Raw genomic sequence first — 20565 nt, forward strand, 5'->3', positions numbered from 1 at the left:
TAGTGCAGAGCCGCTACAGTTTGAACTAAAAGCGAGCTGGCGCTCAGCTTTGGCTGTAGAGGACACTCTCTCTGAAGTGGTCCAAGTGCCACTACGTGGGACGGTGGACCACACGTAGGTGTGTGGGTTACACATGTTCCAGTCATGCTCTCTGTCTGCTGGTCACACACTGGATATGCTTCCTAAGGCAGGGGAATATTCCCCACATCAGGGAAACTGGCTGATAGTTGGTGGCACAAAGACTCCAGCACTGGAACCTGTATTTTTAACTGTATGGAAGTTGATTGGTGTTGGAAGTTTCCAAGCCACCAGCCTTATACACTGAACTCAGGGATTTATTCACAGAAGAGGTAATAACATGGTAACAGCAACATAACCTTCCTCCCTTTGCCTACCCTCTGTGCCTCAATCATGTTTTGGAAGGACCTGCTGGTATGAGGTAAGTCTCTCATTCCCACTCAGTTCTGGGCCTCTCAACTGAGACCGTCACGAAGGGTAATAACGAATGGTACTCTCAACTTAAACTTCTGTTAAACTTTGAGGGAAACCTAGGATAAACAGTTGTTTTGTCTTGGGTGTAGAGGGGATGGCAGCCCTCTTTGACTAGCCAGTTTGAATGTTCACTAGCCTTTGACTGGTGTCTAAAGGTGAGAAGATACTCACACAGGCCCTGGGCAGTTCTTTGGTGGATCCATTCTTCCTCCACTAGTGACAAATTCCAGCACCTCCTGGTTGGTTTTGCAAGGATAGGGCATGTAGCCTAACGAGAAGATCTCCCACAGCAGCACACCAAAGGACCTGCCACAGAAACCAGCCAACAGTGCTCCTTAGGCTTTGATTTGTACTCTATTGGCTTTAGAACTTGCTGTAAAAGGCCCTTCAGACAAAACTCTTTTGGTGCTGCAGACTGATCACATGGACACAAAATCAGTGAGACTAAAATAGGGGTTTGTCTATACTGGAAAGATACTTTGGGGTGTGAATTTAAAGCACAACAGTTATTTCAGAATAAGTCCATGTGTGGACAAACCCTTGGACTCAATCTGGATTGTAACCCAAACCTAATTTTGGGAGGTTTCAAAAAGTGAAACTAATTCATTTTAAAGTGTCGTCTCACTCAACACTACCCGATTCTGGCTAGCTATGGAAGTAGAAATACCAAAGCACCATTACAGTGGCATAGCTGGCTGCACCGGTAACGTAACAGTATCACGCATTGCATGCGATTTCCAGCTCACTTCTGTAGACTCCAGAGGTCTGTGTAGGTGTCCAAACATTTAAGTATTCATAATGCAAGAACAAGGGGACAGCCAATGACACTGAAAGATCCATACGTTTAAAACTGAACACAGGGAACTCTTCTTTACACAATACATTTAAACTAACAAACTCCCTGTCACAGGGTATTATTGAGCCTCAGGGTAAAACTACTGGCTCCAGTGGAGTCATTAGAAATTATGACATTGACTTCAATCGTACCAGAATTTCACCAACCTCTGTTTGATTCAACCTAGGAAGAAATTTCAGGTTATTTATAATTGCCCATTATAGGGATTGTATGCCTTTTGAAATAGCTGGTACTGGCCCCTGACTGGCTTGGTCTGAAACGGCAGACAACCTATTCCTAATCTTTTGGAGAGCTGGGCATTGCTAATTAACTACATCATCAGGGAACTGGGTCAGTGTGACGCTGGATGCAATGTGCCCAGGATAGCTCTTGGTGAACACTGCTCTTGACAAAAGCCACCTTCCCTACGCCGGTACTTTTTCCACAAATGCTGTGTTGCTGGAGGGTCTTACTTAAACTGAAAATGTTTATCTGAAAGGCATTTATATAATTTCCTCAGCAAGTAGCAGGAACTACTGCTTGAACCTGGTGTCACTTTATATTTCAGTGCCTCAGCATTAAAATAACACCAAAGCAGAGGAGTAATCCTATGTGATTATACTGACAAAATCACCTAAGCACTCTTGTCAGCCATGGATACTGAGTGACATACTGAGGGTTGACAAGTTAGAAGTGCCTGACAGTGATGTTGTTGAAAGCCAGGCTCCTGCTTGTTTCGAGTTTCAAACCTTGCTTTAATACCAGGCATTTAAAAACCCATCCTCTCCTCACTCTGCTGCCACATACTGTAAATGTGCAGTATTGCAGCCATCTTTTGAGACTTAGGTTATGTATACCCTGCAGGTTTTTTTCAAAATAGCTTATTTTGACATTCTAACCTCTAAATAAGTTATTTCTGAAAAGAGTGTTTGCACACCAAGAGCCTTTTGAAATTGAGCATTCACACTGGAGAGCCCAATTTCAAAATACAAGCAATGGCAGGATACCTCGCTGGAGCCAATTAAGTTGTAATTATCTCTGCTTAGTACATACTAAGTCAATTTCGAAAATGAAGGCGGGGGTGTCAACAGAAGTCATTCGTTTGGGTGGATTTGCTATTTCAAGTTAAATGTCCTGTTATCTGAGAATAACAAGCTTTGTAGAGTGAAGACAAGGGCTTTTTTCAGAAAAGAGAGGTTTTTCTGCAAAAAAAAGCCCCACCAGCACTTTAATGGTCTGGGCTATTCGGTTAAAGACCTGAGAGTTTGCATTCTGCTGAAAAGAGATTTTAACAACCGTCTACAGAGAAGTCCTGTGGCACCTTATAGATTAACAGATATTTTGTCAGATGCATGAGTGGGGTGGGGGCAGATTTCAGAGGAGGATTTAAAGAGGGAGTCTCAGTAAAACGGGGGAGGGGCAGACCTAAATCAGAGCTAAACTTGTTTTCACACCCTGAAGTTAGTTTTACTATTGCCTTTAGACATGTATGAAGAGCGAAAGGACAATACATTTTAATGTTGGTTTGAGCAAAGTCATATTTACTGTCCACATTTACTGCTTGCAGCATTCTAATATCTCAAGTATTGGTATGGCTAATCTGGAACATGTGACTTTAAGTTTCTGCTATGATTTAGCTACTCTGTACATCCCCTTGACTGAGACTCCCTCTTTAGACCCGCCTCTGAAACCTCCCCACTCATGTATCTGACGAAGCGGGTCTTTGCCCACGAAAGCTTATGCTCCAAAATGTCTGTTAGTCTATAATATGCCACAGGACTTCTTGTTGTTTTGGAAGATACAGACGAACTTGGCTACCTCTCTGATACCTATCTACAGAGAGAATGCTCAGAACTCACATTCATGTTCAAATTCAACACATTAACACATGGTTTGAACAGGGACAGCAATTACCTGACCCATTATAAGGACTCTTACACATACTTTGATGTTTGACCTAACTCTTAACTCCCCCTGCTCTTCTGACATGTCAACATTGATAACAATTTTTGGACCTCTGTCCTTTATATACTGAGTCTGTTCCGGTATGGCTATGATCTGAAGCAGTGGGTCTGTCCCACGAAAGCTCATCACTTAATAAATTATTCTGTTAGTCTTTAAAGTGCTACATGACTGCTGGTTTGTTTTGATAAAATACAGACTAACATGGCTATCTATCTGCCACTAACAAACCAAATACAAAACAACCAGAAACATTTGAGACCTCTGGGCTGTAAACAACAGCCATTTGTAACATCATGTGAGGGGGTTCTGCATAACCAGAGGGATGTGTCAGTGTAGTCTTATGTATTCTGCTTATGTTGGGGCAGATTCTACAGGTCTCATTTAAGCAAAACTCTAATTGAAATCAAAGGAAAGATTTCTTGATTTCTCCTATTAAGACTATGGGCAACTTTACCACGTTGAAAGTTTTAGCTGTGAAAAGACTTCAATACCTGATGACCCACTAACATCTGCCCTGCCCTCGGCATGCAGAGGTGAGCAAAAAGTAATAGTCACCACGTATCCGTCTTGGAGGTGAAAATCCCCTCTAGGAAAGCCTCTGGTGGCATCCACTTGACAGGCAACATGGCTCTTCCTCCTTTGCGATAGTAGCTTGCCCTACGAAGAACAAATTCAAGGAGAATCAAGGGCTTGGAATCAAATTCTGAAGCAGCTGAAGTGGTCAGATGAATAATGAGTCTTTCCCACTCGATCCCCATGGGGAGGAGGAGCGGAATAGACAAAGACAATTCTGGGTGAGAACTGATCAGCAAGAATTTGTAACCATCAGAGCTGATAAAAGAACCTGAAATGAATTAAAGTGCAGGGCAACAGCGCAGAGTATTTTCCAGACACCTCAGGTTTGTCCTAGATTTTTTTTTTTTTTTTTTTTTTTTAAGTTTAAGGGCACTGCTTGCCAATTAGCTGGACATGGTAAATGCATTTGTGCATGCTGGTTTAGACACCACAAACGTAAGTGGTGTGCGCCAGGGCCAAGCCAGGAATCATGGACACTCGCAGTTAGCAATTTTCTCTCCCTGCTTCTACCTACTCCAGCTTTTGTCCTATGTATCTGCTTTGTCAATTTTCATTTCAATTTTTTTTATTTATATCTCTCTGTCATTTTAGCATCATGTCAATTCACTGTCAGCACCATTTCCAGTCCAGCCCTGTCTCTGGATCTGAAGCAGTGGGTCTGTCCCACGAAAGCTCATCACCCAATAAATTATTCTGTTAGTCTTTAAAGTGCTCCAGGACTGCTGGTTTGTTTCGTTATGATACAGACTAACATGGGTACCTCTCTGTTAACCATTCAACATGACAACACGTTAGCTCAGTGCTTTTCAACCTCTATTCATTGACAGACCCTCTAAACGTTTTGAATGGAGTTGTGGATTCCATGGAAAATCTGAGACATTGTCTGCAGAACCCCAGTGGTCTGCAGAGCAGAGGTTGAAAACCATTGTATTAGTTCACTGATGAGTAATTAACCGGTGTTAATAATCTAGGCCAGCTGTGTCCAATACACTGTCCCCTTGCCACATGTAGCTAATGCGGCTCATGAGAGCCGCAGACATGGGGCGCCCCTCCTGCCACTGTTTGGTGGGACAAGCGCATGGTGGCAGTGGCAGGGAGGCATCTCCTGCAGCTGGCTCGGGGCCGGGGGAACTCGCATGGATTGGCTAGGCAGCATGGCTGAGCGACCTGGGCAGCGGCGTGGCTTGGGGCAGCTTGGAGGCATAGCTGGGCAGCTTGTGTGGCATGGCTCCGGCAGCAGCCTAGTGAGTCACCAACAGTTTGGGGCAGGGGACTTAAGATGCGTGACTGCGGGGTGGGTGGTTCCTGGCTTGAGGGGTGGCACTGGAGGGGGAAGGGGCTGTGGCGAGTGCTGAATTTCTTTAGGACACCACTGCTTTAGGGTAGACAACTCCCCTGAAAATAATGGCTGGTCCCACTAAGGTGAGTCTAGCTCAGCGGACACGGGACAGTTCATATTTTTCAGACATTCGTATGAGCTCTCCATGCTCTGGAGATGTCAACTTCTTTCATTTTTCTCTGCACAAACGGAACCCCCTCGCCCCATACCTGTAGATATCCCGGGCCATGCCAAAATCGCCAATTTTGGCAACTCGTGCTGTCCCCGTGCAGGTCAGCAGGCAGTTCCTTGCAGCTATGTCCCTTAAAAGAGAATTGGAGTTACACGTTACAGTACTTTGGTTACCAGGATCACTGTACTCCCTACACAGCTAGGTCTCTCCAGCTGCCGTCCCTACTTCAGGGGCCAGGCTTCATGCTCTCACCTCTCGCTTAGGCTGGAAACATGCATTTCGCCCATTCGCAGGCCAGGTGGCAGTCCTCTGTATCAACAGTGATCACCATGGCAGATTGGATCTTGCAGTACTATTACCCTGGGGACATAACTGCTGGAACTAAAGGTGCTGCTGCGCTCCCTGGCTTGAAGGGGTTTCCATTGTATACAGGGTTTAGAGGTTGGTTCAATGGGCTCTCAGCATCCAGGCTGTACACATTGTTCCCACACCTCATCTTGGGACACGCTTCTTAGCACAGGTGCAATGTGCCTGAAATGGCAGGTGTCAAGGACTCATCAAGGAATTTGGTCTGCTGGTTGGCTCATTAGCTTCCCTGGCTTGGGCTGGCTATTTATGGGGAGCACAACAGGGCCTCTACTCCCCTGCACATGCACACACAAACACAAACACACACACACACACTTGGGGACAATGATAATTAGTGGCCAAGCAGCTTCCTTAAGCATCATTTATTTAGCATACAAGGATTTCAGGGGGAAAAAATCCTAAAAGCAATAAACCAACCTATAGGGCAAAGCCTGCATGTCCCTAACCCCTGCTGTCCCCTGGATCTGAAGGGGCCCAGGGCTGTTACTGTCTCTGAAATGTCCACCTGGGCCAGCCTGACTGGCTAGGCAATAGCTCACCAGGGAACCTCACCATCTGTCCCACATAAAGGCCCTTCCTTTGATTGCTAATTCCCAGCCTGCCTGGCAAACTCCATTTACAGCAAGCATGGGGAAGCTACAGCCCATGGGGAGCCCTGAGCCTCGCAGGTTGGATCAAGGCAAGCAGGATTGGGCCCATGGGTTGACCCTGGAGTTACCACTATTCTCCATCCCCTCCCCTCAATCTGGGGGAACAGCAGCACCAGGAACTGCTCTCCTGGAGGCTCCCCACCCCCGGTGGTCCCATTGGGTGGAATCACCCAGACCCCACCTCAGCTCACTCCTTCTCCCTTACCTTTCCTCAGACCTTGCAGCCCCAGCTCACTCCAGCACCCTGCTTCCCTCCCAGCCCCCCACACCTCCAGCTCTCTCCTGGCCAGACCCTGCACTCCATACTCATCCCAATCCCTGCAAGGCCCCTGCTGCACAGTGAACCCCTATTTTTTGGTCCCACCCCAGAGCATAGATGAGGCCCACAAAAACCTACTAGCCCTGGGCACTCAAAAGTGTAAACTTGACCTAGAGGAAAGCCTGAACCCTCCAGCCTTCCTCCCACCTCTACTGTGAGGTTGGAGCATGAAGGGTCTTAGGTGGAGGCCACGTAAGTAAGGATGCAGGGTTTGTTTTTTTCCTCACTTGTGTGTGGGCTCCCAACTGATTTCTCTGGGGGGGGGGGTTTGGTGACTCCTGATCCCCCCCCCCAAAAAAGGCTCCCCGCTTCTGTTTTACAGGGTGTTGGAGACAAGACTCAGGATTTTTGACAGTAGTAACTAAAAACCCATTGTCTTTCGTGTGTGTACCTACACAATGTTCCCTGTTGCTCTGCCCACAGACTCATTAAGTGAAATCATTCTATTCATATAGGACACCTTATAACACCAATATAAATTACATAATCTCAGTAACTAGGTTATGTATGAATAGTCTTAGGTGCTTGCATCACAAGCTGTTACGGGAGGCATAATCTGATTACTTATCAGCTCCATTTCTGTTGCCCCTTAAATATTTACTTTCCTCCCTCCCACCATTAGACTGGTATTGCCAGAAGATGGGGGTCTATATTTTTGGAGGCTGGGGCTAGCAAACTGTTATTCCTGCACTTAGGTTTATACCCAGTGCTAGTTCCATTGAAATTAGGTGTTGCATCTGGAAGTAACTTTGCAAGATTGGGCCTTTAATTTGTGACACAGGAAGGAGGTGACTACATGCATGAGGCTGGGAAGTTTGGGCTCATTTTAAAGTACTGTTGTGGTCTGAAAAGCACCTTGTTTAAAAAATGGCACTGGGAGGGTCCCTGTTTAATTGAATCTGAGTGATGGCCGAAAAATGTGCTTATGTTGCAAGTAAAATATTTCTTCTCACTGCCAGCCTTGAAAACACCTCCTGCCTCTGAAAAACAAGCAGGGCTCTTCCTTTTTACCTCATCACCACAGTAACAAAAATCACTCCAGGACATATTTTTTTAACATGACTGTGGACTATGCAGGCCTCCCTCTCTAAGGTCATGACAATGTTCCTCATGTAATAGGAAAAGGTACTGGTGCCATGTTGAATGACACCAAGCACTCTTTCCTTAGAGTGGGCAGATGGGCTTGTGGAGAGAGAAGCGATCTAAAATGATTGGGATGCTATTGTTTCTGTACTTCACAAAGACTCTTGTGTCCCTTGCAAAATATCTGTACTCACTAAACTGGTTCTATCATTTCAGTGCATAGGAGAGGGACTATTGTGCTCTTTGTCTGCTGATGCTATGAAGGGACTTTACTGGTTTATTTTAATATACTTAGGGAAAGGATAAACTTGTTCATAGGACAGGGAGGGAGTTCCACTGAATATACATCCCTGATGTTCTCAGGCACCCATTTTCTGAGGTGGTTCTTTCTCAGATGAACAACAAAAAGTTCTGTGGCACCCTAGCAGCTAACAGATATTTTGGAGCATAAGCTTTTGTGGATGAAGAGGGTCTTTGCCCAGCAGAGCTTATGCTCCAAAATATCTCTCAGTCTATAAGGTGCCACAGGACTTCTTGTTGTTTTTGAAGATACCGACTAACTGGGCTAGTCTATAAGGTGCCATGGGACTTCTTGTTTTTAAAGACACAGACTAACTCAGCAACTCCTCTGACACATTCCGAGATGAGGGCCCTCTCTCAAGTGACCCTCACAGAGAGAGAGAGAAGCCTCATGGAAAACCCCAGAAAAGAAACTTTTGGAGTTGGATGGTTTTCCAGAGAATCCCACCCTGAATCTTCCAACTTTTAGGACAGGTAGCAATGACTTCTTCCTGCTGCATAATCTCTATGCTGGAATCTGGAGAGACAATGTGTCATGATCGTGAGGGTTAGCCAGAAGACTGAGAGTAAACGGGTTAACCTCCTTAGCCAGGTGGGGGTGGCCTATAGGAATGTAGGTAAGAATTTCAAACTGGGACAAAGGAATTTTTTGGTTCTTCCCTTTTCTGTCCTCTGGTCTCTCTTCTTCTTTCCAGCCATGAGGGAGACAGACACAGAATATCTCCCTCCAAGAACAGGCCCTCCAATCTTCTGTAAGTAGGGCAAAGTTTAGATAAATCCGTTAGCCTTTATTGTTTTATGGTTTGGGAAGTGGGATCTGATGTCTGTGCACTTTTTAGAAATGTTCTTTTACTCTCCTTGTAACTAAGTTCTAGGCCCATGGTGGAGACTCCCCTTGTGTTTTACTTTGTGACTCTTCAATCTAATCATGAGGCTTGCAACACGAATATTGTTGTAATAATAAAAGTTCTCTTTTTCTTTTTATTAACCTGGCATTGGTTAATGTTTGTGTCCTGGTTTTTACTTTTGGGGCTGAGATTTCCTAAGTAGTCTGTCCCTGGTTTCCTTATTATTACTTGGGTGGTGGCAGTGAATTTTAGCCCCAAAATCTAATTTTTTTTAGGATTTTTTGGAGGGGGGAAGTTTTTTCCAAAACCTGGTAGATAAGGTTTTGGGGGTACTTTTGATGGCCCCCACTTCTGCATTTGTCTTGCTAGAGTGGGGAAGGAGCCATGACACAGTGGCTTCAGAGAAAACCCTGGCTGAGGTAGGGGAGTTTGAATAGCCGCCTACTGGATGAAGGGAGGATCTCAATCCCTTGCATATAGCTTCAGCAATGGGTGTGTCTCTGTGCTCTCCAAAGAGTGTATCAACAGCATATTTGGAAGGACACCAGATGTTAGCCTGCAGTTTTAGCTCCTGGAATTGGAGCCACAGTTGCCCCCAGGAAAGATCTTTGGGAGTTCGTAATGTACAGCAAATCAGAGTCAGGTGAAGCATTGGGCCTGAAAAAGCTGCTTGGGAAGTGTAGTTGAAAGTAGACCTGTGGAGGACTTGAGGGAAGTGGAAGGGGAGAGGGACACATGCTCACAAGGGCATTCCGGAGCATGTAGATCTGCACAAAAAGAGGCTGCAGCCAGTACTCCCAAGGCTGATGCTGCTGAATCCAAGTTTAGTCTGAGTGATGATTTTATTGTCCTGTCTATGGGTCCTGTCTCCCATGGTTGGCATGGTGATACGCTTCACTACAGAAGCCACAGCAGGCTTAAGGCTTCACGTTGCCCTTTTAAGAGCTGGGATTCTGTGCATAAGATTTTGGGTTGCCCCCGAGAGCAGGGATTCTGTACATCACCAAGGAGCCTTGAAAGACAATCTGCAGGCATGAATTCGCTGCATGTCTCTGTAAGGAAAGCAATAACCACTTCATGGCCTCCTGGAGCCTCGTCTAGCTCTCAGAAGGCAGGATCTGAATTTCTTCAGCCCCACACTCCAGGCCTCTGGGCATGGGCTAAGTGAGAACTAACCACTCATAATGAAGGATGAGATGGAGACAAATTGCCCACTGGTATCTGAGAATTCACAGGAGCTGGGACTTTCCATGGCTTGCTTTGAAAGTTGTGGGAATAGGGATCCCATGTCTGGGGTAAGGTTTGGAAAAAAAAAAACTTGCTCCCTACTTCTATTTGAGATCACACTCTACTCTCCTTTCCACCCCTGGATAGGTCTTGCACAGCTGTGCAAGGGGGTAGGCATGGGGCTTTACAAATACCTGGCCCGGCACCATCACAATCTTACTCTTGCAAGCCAGCACAGTCCTCAGCTGTTAACATCCTTTTTAGAAAAGTTTACACTGAGAAGTTCCTATTAGACTTTTCATATGGTGTATTTTGCTTAAGTATAAATAATAATCCCTTTATAGCATCAGCCATCTGAGCAACTTAGAAGTGATTTGTAGTTGTTAAATTCTTTCATATCTGGCATTCTATAATCTGGAACTCTCAAATAACCAGCATTTTAACCACAAGTAAATTTTAGTTATGATGTCCGTAAGTACAGTCTAGTGAAAGTAAATACAAATAAATACAACAAATACGGTACACGTTTACAGTGTACAATACTACCGTTGCTGGTAAATAAAGTACTCCGCATGCATTTTTGTTTGCTTCTTAATATCTAACCTTGTTTTTCTTTAGAGTTATACATTGCTAGGTATACCTCTCTACAATACAGAATATATGAATATCTGTATATCTGTATATCTCCCTGCCCCAGGGCTGCTGGATATGAAAGAGTTTACTGTATATCCAGTTTACAAAGAAGTGAAACTAACACAGAGAAGTTAAGTGACTTGAGGGAGGCCACATGTTGACTCAGTGGCAGAATGAGCAGCAGAATCCCAGGGTTCCAGATGTCTTTCCACTGCCCTGATCACAAGAACATGCCCCACCTCTAACCCTAAGCATGAGAAAAGTAAAACATCAGCCTCACAATTCACTGCTCAGATTGCCACCTGCCTTGTTTCCCCTTTTTCTTCCAGTCTCTCCCATCCATGCCTGGCTGTGTAGCTGTTACGCCTGTTTGCTCTGCAGAAAGGGTGTACCTATGTACGTGTGCTTCTACTCTGCTCTGCCTGGCCCCTGGCATACCTGCAAAGTTCCACCCTGTTACTGTGTAGCACAAACACCACGGGCATGTCTGCACTGGAGTTGGAGGTGCAGTCTTTAGCTGAGAGAGAGAGATTCATGTGTGTTGTGAACAAGACACGAGAAGTCATTCTTCTGCTCTACTCTGCACTGGTTAGGCCTCAGCTGGAGCATTGTGTCCAGTTCTGGGCACCGCAGTTCAAAAAAGATCTGGAGAGGGTCCAGAAAAGAGCAACAAGAATGATTAAAGGTCTAGAGAACGTGACCTATGAAGAAAGGCTGAAAGAATTGGGCTTGTTCAGTTTGGAAAAGAGAAGATTGAGGGGAGACATGATAGCGGTTTTCAGGTATCTAAAAGGGAGTCATAAGGAGGGAGGAGAAAACTTGTTCTTTCTGGCCTCTGAGGCTAGAACAAGAGGCTATGGACTTAAACTGCAGCAAGGGAGGTTTAGGCTGGACATTAGGAAAAAGTTCCTAACTGTCAGGGTGGTCAAACAGTGGAACAAATTGCCAAGGGAGGTTGTGGAATCTCCATCACTGGAAATATTTAAGAACAGGTTCGATAGATGTCTATCAGGGATGGTTTAGACAGTACTTGGTCCTGCCATTGGGGCAGGGGGCTGGACTTGATGGCCTCTCGAGGTCCCTTCCAGTCCTAGTGTTCTATGATTCTACGATAGATTTGCTTGAGCTTGTGTGCGAAAAAGAGCAACGTAATGGCAGGTGCATGAGCTGTGCTAGTCAGCCCGAGTACAGTCCCATCAGAAACCCAACAGCAGGGTAGTCAAGAGGTAAACTGAGGGCCAATTCAGACCACTAGACACTTTCGAATCTTTTTATTTACGTATCGACAGTGGGGCTGACAGCCACCACGGGCCCTGGGGCAAGCTGAGAGCGGGACCTGGTTCTGCACCCTCAGAAGGGGCAGGAACAAGAATGGAAGGGGCTTGGGGCACCCAGCACCACATGGCCCATGGTGCTGGAGCCCCATACCCCACCATGCAGTGCAGCAGAGTAGCGCTCCCGTGGCACTTTAAAGGGGCCCAGAGCTCCGGCTGTCCCGACTGTCAAAGTAGCCACAGTGGCGGTTAGAGCTTCAAGACCCTTTCAAATGCCAGACCTCGGGGCAACTGCCCCGCCCCCCTCTTTTTCCCTCAGCTTTTTTCCCCCCTGCCCTGTTGGTGGGCCTGTGTGTGTGTATTATTTTACTTTTCATTTGGAGTCTGGACTGACTATCGCTTGACCTAGGCATGTGGACTATGAAAAAAACTAATTGACAGCCCCTGCCCTAGGCACTTACTTGAGGGTAGTAGCTTTTCCCATAATGTATGCAGCCAGACTTACACTGCCACTTGTAACCTGCTAGCTTGACAGGGGGTAGCACAAGAATGTCTCTCTGAGGTGGAAAATCACCAGCTGTAGTGAAGACATACCCCGACTCACGAACCTGCTCTATGTGCCTGTGCGTGTGTCCCCTACGCCTCCTGCTGACCTGCACTGGGCATAAAATGGACTTAGAGCTGTGGAGGGGAACAGGCAGCTTCCATCAACTGAAACCAGCTCTCCTTTGGAATGAGAGATGCTGCCCAGCCTAGTGGGACTCTTTAGCAGCTTCTCACAGCAGTTGTTAGCTCTTCTCTCTTGTGTCAGCCACAGATTGTAGCGCAGCAAGTGTCAGGGGTTCTGATTTACAGGGAGGGCTAGCTCAGTGGTTAGAGCATTGACCTCACAAGCACAGGGTTCTGAGCTCGAGGGTCTGGGGCAGGCTAGATTTAAAAAAAATAATAATAATAATCTGCCAGGGATGGTGATAGGTCCTGCTGTGAGTGCAGGGAACTGGACTCAATGACCCTTCCAGCTCTATGAGATATGTATATCTCCGTGTTTAAGGATTTTACAGACGAGGCAATTGCGGCACAAAGAGGCAAACTGACTTGGAGCGAAACCATGGCAGCGTGGGCAGCAGCGTGGTTTAGCTACTTGATATATACCCTGGGGCCCAGGTTGGTTTGCACAGCTCACGCTGCTGCTCGTGCTTTCGTAGCTTTGTTGCTGTTGCTATCTGAGCTGGCTGGACTGGGTGTGTCTACCTGTGCCAAGGTCACAGGTGCGACTGCAGTGCAGACACACCCCTATGCCCTGATTAAGATCCTAACTCCTGGACCATACTGCATAAGCTCTGCTTTTCTTTACACTGCTCTTGGCTTCCCTAGTCAATGGCTCAAAGGTTATTCTGTGCTGGTGCTACGCTAAGACAATCAACAAGCCCTAGTGAGGTCAGAAGAGAGGGAAATAAGAGAAACAAGCAAGAGAAATAACTCTCCTGCACAGTTGTGTAGTGTAATGCTACTACCATCTAGTGGAAATAGGGAAGAACCTCAAGAATGCATGTGATACAGATATCCAGTAGAATCTGAACTACTGGAAGCGCACACAGTCCCGGGCAGATTTTTGGAAGTACAAAAGGCAACCAGGAACTTAATTCCCACTGAAAGCCAAGGGCATTTGGGTACCTAGCTCCCGTTTTGCCTTTGAAAATCTTTATTCATAATGTTGTGGTTCAGCACCATCTGCAAAGCAGAAGAGTTCACACCATTTTATCATGTTACAACATGGAAACCTCTACAATATGTGCTATTAATGTGACATCATTAGTTGTACTTCCTAGGCATTAGTTATATTCTTGATTGGCAGTTCACTCAGGCAGTCACTTGTGAACAGAGTGCAGTGGTTTATCTTAATAATTACCTAGGGCTATGCTAAGACACCTGCTTGCTTTTGGCTTCAGACCAAGCTCTATCTTCAGACTGCCTTTCAAGTCAAATACATACAGTTTCAACCTGTTTACTGTTTCTGCTCCAAAAGCACAGAAGATTCTTGTTCACCACATTTTTTGTAGCAAAACCTGTCGAAATCCTATGGGTTCAACCCCACTTCTCTTTGAGATCTTGAGACTCAAGTCCAGCTTGGGGCACATAAAACTGCATGGATCCAAACTGGAAAACATGTCTGCACGTTCCCTTGTAAAGTTAAAACCATCGGCTTTGTATGAGCCCAGCCGAGTTCAAGCAACCATCACATTGGGATGGACTGCACCCTCTCACCTGTGAATGAAGTGGTTCTCCTCCAGATATTTGCAGCCACAAGCAATGTCCCTGGCTATGTTCAGCAGGTCCTGCATTGTTAGGGTGGATGGCTGATTCTGGATAAGAGACAGACGCACACAGGAAGGGAAGTTATGGAGGCTGCAGTCACTGTTAGGATTTCCCTAGCAGCCCCAGGGCAGTGGTGCTGTTAAGATGTAGCGAGAGGAAGGACTGTCTGGGACAATGAGTCCCGAGAAATTTGGTGCCCTGGAAAGGGAGGATAGAAGCAGAGCCTCAAGGGAGACATGGGGGAGGATGGAGTAAGAAACTGCCTAAGGGAAGTTGGACAGGTAAAGCTAATCCCCAGCAGGGTCCAGAAGGAGGCAGTGTTAGTGGCAAGTAGGCCACCCTGTGACACTCACTTAACCTTTGGCAATCATTTTATCACTACAGGGAAAATTCCTTAGTGTGTCTCCAGGAAAGCTCTTACAACAAGTACTTTTCCAGTGCTGTGGGGAGGGGTGTGGAGAAATTGCTCCAAGCTCAATGAAGCTCCTGGAGATGTCACATCAAATTGCTGGGTTTTCCAGCCCGCCCGCCCCCCCACCCCGACTCCTGGTTCTGGATGCTGTTAACTTGGTCGTTTCACAGACTGGAACCATTAGTACTCTGGCTTTTGGCAGCTGATATTTAATCATCTAGGTGATCACCCTTACTGCACAGAACACTTGGACATTTGCCATTGATGGTTAGAGTTATAAACAAGTACTTTACAAAGGTGAAAGAGGAGGAAATAAGAGAGGGAAGAAGAAATTAGCTTGTTTTGGGATACCTTTGTCAGGAAGCTGATGGAGTTTCACTTTTGCAGTGGCCAAATAAACCTGTGGCAAGATCCAGAGCCAGTTAAATTTTTCAGAAAGGGCACTCATGAACGAGCCTTTAAATTTGGAAGGGCTGTTTGGGTTCAATTAAATTCTTGCCTCTTTGTGTTTGTTGCTACCAAACAGTCTTGATAGCAGGTTTGTTTTTACCCAGATGTTTAGGGAATGACTTCTCCATGCTATTATACATATTTGCTGTGTGCAGATGAGAACAGTCATACCTCACTGTTGTTTAGGGCAGGTCTACACCACAGTGAAGGTTGAATGGAGTTACACAATTCCAGCTACGTTAATTATGTAGCCAGAGTCGACATACATTAATTCAGGCTTCCATGTTGTCTCCACGAAGGGAGGTTGTCAGGCATGTGAGCTCCCATCAACTTCCCTTGCTCCTAATGGGGGGAAGGAATATCTGAGCCAACACAGGCACCAGGTAAGTTCGATTTAGCCCATCCCTACTAGGTGCGCTAAATCAAACTCTGGAAGATCAACCATGGCGGGGTTGATCTTCGCTGTAGTGAAGATGTACCCACAGTCAATATTCATCACTCCATAGGCCTTTTCTCCTCACAGAAGTTGTATTACTTTCACTGTACTGACATGGTTAAGCCCTACAATCCTCTTCGTATGGATGTAATTGAATGTACTTATACCAGTATAATTTATTCAGGTACAAAAAGGAGAATCTCTCTTATTGGACAACGTCTGTTGGAAAGAAGGACAAACTGACCTGAAGAAGAGTTCTAGATGTCTGAAAAGCGTCTCTCTCACCAACAGAAGTTGGTTCAGTAACAGATATTACCTAACTCACCTTGTCACTAATATACCTGTAGAAGACATCTTTATATTTCTGTATCTGTCTTCACACTATGGGTTGTTGCTAACTGACATAGCTACACCAGTGCAAAAACGTGTGTAGGGCAGGCCTTATTTGCCTGCTTTAAAAGTTTCACTCATCCACTCACGGAGCAGAAGCAATATCATGTGAGTAATGAGACCAGTAACACACTCTGAATAACCAATAGCAAATAGCTGAAATTAGCAGCTGGTGAACAACTCATACGTTGAAAATGGTTCATCTAAATTGTTTGTGGAGCCTTATACCAGTAACAAACACATCTGGGGAAATCAAGATTCATTCACAAACAACTCACAAGCAGAAAACCCAGGCTAGTTCCATATTAAGTATTTGCAATACTATTTCATTGAGCACCCATTGTATGTGTAGCTGGAATAACTCAACATAGCTCCTTTGAAGGAAATACCACAATGTCTAGTTACATGAGCTGAAGAGCTGCCTAGGGTTGTCAACTCTGACTGAAGCTATTCTGGGAGATTTATTTTCCCAACATGACATAATGTCTTTTTCTTAAAATATCCTATTAGAATTTTCCAGATTTCTTTCCACAGTCACCAGAAGATGGATGCCGATTCCAGGACACTCCAGGCCAATCCTTGAGAACTGGCAACCCTATGGCTTGCAGTGAATGAGCATCATTGCTGTAATCTCAGCTCGTTACTTGACACAGCAATGCATAGATGGTGTGAGGGAGGCTCAGAGAACATTCTCACATACTGTTGTCCAGCTGTTTCTGACAGAGACACTCTTTACTCCATTTCCTCCTGGGTTGCTAGTAAACTCGATCCTTTGCAATACATGATCAAGACTAATTTTCTATTATTGGCATCCTCTCACATCAAAGGAAGAGGGGGAACTGTCCAAAGGTTTGCAGAAGTTGGAAGGTGGAGAAGAGCCCTATTAAAACGCCGTAAGGAAAACAAACCAAGTGGAAAGTGGAAGATGGTCTCACCACCCGAGGTCGATTCTGCCGAAGGAAGCTCTTCATATCTCCTCCAGCCATGAGCTCCAGCAGAATGAAGCGAGGCAGCATCTGGAGGCTCACACCAATGCACCGCACAATGTTCTGGTGACTGAACTTACTTCCAATTCACCGCCACAACCACATCCAGGGAAAGGGAGACAAAACAGACAGGAGATAAAACCTTTTACCCAACTCACCCCTGAACTTTGGTGAATCACACTGTCAAAGCCAGTGCCCACCTCCGCTAAATCAAAGCACGGTGCCCGAGCCTGACTCTAGGGACAAGGACTCCAAAGAGATTTTTCTTGGCATGGCCTCTTCAGAAAGTAGGGAAAAACCAGCAAAAGCTACCAAATACAACAGCCCCTTCCTTCCGCACATGCCTGCCATGGTTCTCCAATGCAGTGAAGATTCATGGATTTCACTGTGACAGGGTCACAGGAGAAAGGAAATATAACTTATAGCTTTTAAGTCCAAAATATTACAGCTGGTTGAAATGAAATGCTATCATGGGGTGGGGACGGGGACATGGGTTTCTTTCATTGTTCCTTAAGTGCATTTTTGTGTAGTTTGGGAGTGTCAGTTCAGTTCCCAGTCTGCCAGAAACAGGGTCAGCTAGGGCCAGTTGTAGCAATAAGTTAAGTAACTTCTTTCCCCCCTCAGGAACTGGATTGAGAGAATCAGTTCAATTAACGTAGGCTGCCAAACTGTTGTCAGAAGGCAGGATCACTACCCGCCCGGGTTAGATATGAGCGGAGGACTTCGGGAGTGGTGGAAAGCCAGAGAGAGAAGAGACAACTAAATCAATCAAAACATTATGAAATGAACTGCGGGGTTGCTTTTAAAAAATCATGCGCCAGCATGGCTGTGTCTTGCGTTGCCAACCAGAACTCCAGCAGGGTGCCGGGGGGTTGGGCTGATGGCGGCAGTCCAGGCCCAGCAGCATGTCCTAGCTGGGAGATGAAGTCATCCGCATACCCTCAGAGGAAGGGTTTTGTTCCACATACTGAAGACAGGGCAAACAGCAACACAGATAAATTATCCCCTGCACTACATGTCGAGATGCCTTTTTACTTCATTCTGGGTAAAAACTTAACAGGACATTGTCATAGGGGTGGCTCTGTCTGGTGATTGCTTTGCCGGGCAAGACCTGGGCAGTTCTATGGTAAGTGAGAGCCACCCTGCCAGCAGAGGAGCTGTGTGGTGAGAGAAGGATTAGGGGAGTTTGTCTAGATTATCTCCCTTTTTCATGAGACTGATTTAGTGGCATAAATCCCAGGTTTGAAATAAGGCCTGAAATGTTGGGCACGATTCAGTCCTCTCACTTTCCTAGGCAGATAAACATCACACCACACAGTTCACTGTCAGGTCTTATCAGGTCAGGCCCGATCATTGTCCGGTCTGCTCTGCACAGGAGACAGGCTGCACATGAGAAGCACAGACCCTCCCCAAGCAAGGTGGGGAGCTGCACTACACTTCCTGGAGCTCCACAGCTCACAGTGGTCCCTGGTTCGCTACTTCACCCCTCAAGTGGCAGTGTGCCTCCCTCTGCTGCCTGCTGCGGAGACCCGAGGTCCTGGGGTGATCAATGCTGCAGAAGGCATTGGGAGGGAGAAAAGTCACCATGCTCAGTGGAGACTAGGGACTACAGCTATGGTAGGCTATTGCTTGAAGGGTACAAAGGGAAGCTTCACGCCTCATCTCCTTGTGCCACCATCCACACACTAGCCAGGCCCGGGCTGTTCCTGAACACCCAGCAGTGTTTTTAACAACAGTACGGTTTGCCCCTATGACCTGGGCTGGAATCCCTCCTTGGCATGCAGCGTGGGGAGTGCTGCCTGACTGTGCTGAATGGCAGCAGTGTTGCATGACGAGAGAGCCAAATCCTATCGCTTGCTCAAGCCATAGCTTTCCAGTCAATCAATGGCAGCGTCCTAACACAAGGACGGCATGACTTGAATCCTGCGCGGCCAAGGGCCCTGCGGTTTCCTGAGGTGAAAGCTCCCATGTAAGTGTAACATTATTAAAAAAAATTCAGTGCTTATTAGAAATTACTTTTAGCTTTGTGGAGATAAGCAGTCAGGGTATCAGGTACAAGGCAAACACATGCCCACTGGAAATTGGGCTGAGGCCACTAACAGGCCACCACGCAGCCATTGGATGTAATAACTTGTAGTTCAGAGGAGGGCTGGATCAGAAAGCCCATCCCGTCATTAATCTCCTGTAAATTAATCTTCCGATTAAATCCACTGATTAAAATGACCCCCACACTCGACTGAAATATACCTGATTATCAATGCTTCCATCAGAAAATCCATCTCATCCTGCTCAGAGCAGATTTCTGGCAATGTCTGTTGACAGGGAATGAAAGGGACAAAACACCCAGAAGAAACAAAAATATTTCAGAGAAGTATAAAACCCCCCCCACAACCGTGAAGACATAATATGATTAGATCATAGACATGATGAGAGTCTCTTGCTCCAATTTTAATCCCCTTATGACTCTAGTGGTAGGAAAGAAACAAGAGGCGACTGACCTATGTGAAGAATATTCTTGCGTGTGCATTTAACTACCTGCAGTGCTTTTGTAGCCAGAGAAAAAGAATCACACCTGGTTCTATACAGAGAGGTGTAGTTGCTAGGGAACTACAGGACTCAATAGCTCATTTAAACCAATGTATACTAATAGCACAGACAGATATAAACTGCAGTTGCAGGTCTGCACAGAATGGTGGGGCCAATGCTTATGTGGCTGCTGCGATCTGTGTGCAGACTGAGGAGTGGGGTGGCTGCTACTGACTGCAGGCTAGGCTGCAAGGGATAACAGAGCTAATGCTATTTGCAGTCTGGGCTTTGCGGGGTGTGGCAGCATTTTGGTAAATTACATATATTATTCCTTGAGTAACCTGCTATGCTAGTGCGGGCACCTTTTACAAAAGGAGTATGTTAGATGTATGTTTTTAAAGCTCCCTATGTATCTCCTCCCCTCTGCTGTCAAATCCGAACTCTGCGAAAGCAGGGGTGGCTGATATGGCCAGTCCAGGATGAACCAGCTTCTGTGTGGAGAATGCCCATTCTGGGCACCAGGAAATGATTTGTGTACATTCAGCTCATATGACCTTTAAATAATACCTCCTCTCTCCTCTGTCATGGCTATTATATCAACTTCCAGAAGGAAATACAGCAGGTTCTCAGCTGAGCTCAGCAGTTTCATTTGCAGGGGGCTGCGTGACCACCTGGGAAGGTTGCAGACAGGACACTAACAGAGATCAGTCATTGCTTTCTCACAAAGAAGCTGGCCACAATCTGGCACTGGATCATTAAACTGCAAACAATAGATAGCATTTAAATTTACTGTTTCCCTCTGTTTACTTTTGCACTTTACTCTGGACTGTGAAGTTAGGTAGTTTCACTTGCAGTGAACTGGCAGTTTCAGTTCTGGGTTCTCTCACTCACTCTCTCACTCAGGGGATGCTTACACTGCAGTTGCTCTTTTCCCAAGCTGATTTGGCTGGGACAGCTGGGCTGTTTC

The 20565-nt window shown here is 46.0% G+C and overlaps 1 protein-coding gene across 1 annotated transcript in view; it reads right to left on the reverse strand.

The window, feature by feature from the left end:
- The window catches only part of LTK (leukocyte receptor tyrosine kinase), a 165552-nt gene that overhangs the window by 2826 nt on the left and 142161 nt on the right, over nt 1–20565 (reverse strand). The window contains exons 22-27 of the mRNA XM_074998858.1: nt 19320–19384; nt 17022–17151; nt 14348–14445; nt 5417–5509; nt 3848–3949; nt 664–798 (exon numbers count right to left, since the gene is read on the reverse strand). Coding sequence (XP_074854959.1) covers nt 664–798; nt 3848–3949; nt 5417–5509; nt 14348–14445; nt 17022–17151; nt 19320–19384 — 623 coding nt within the window. The remainder of the gene's footprint in view (nt 1–663; nt 799–3847; nt 3950–5416; nt 5510–14347; nt 14446–17021; nt 17152–19319; nt 19385–20565) is intronic.

The sequence above is a fragment of the Carettochelys insculpta genome, chromosome 6, assembly GCF_033958435.1.
Source record: "Carettochelys insculpta isolate YL-2023 chromosome 6, ASM3395843v1, whole genome shotgun sequence".
NCBI classification, from domain to species: Eukaryota; Metazoa; Chordata; order Testudines; family Carettochelyidae; genus Carettochelys; species Carettochelys insculpta.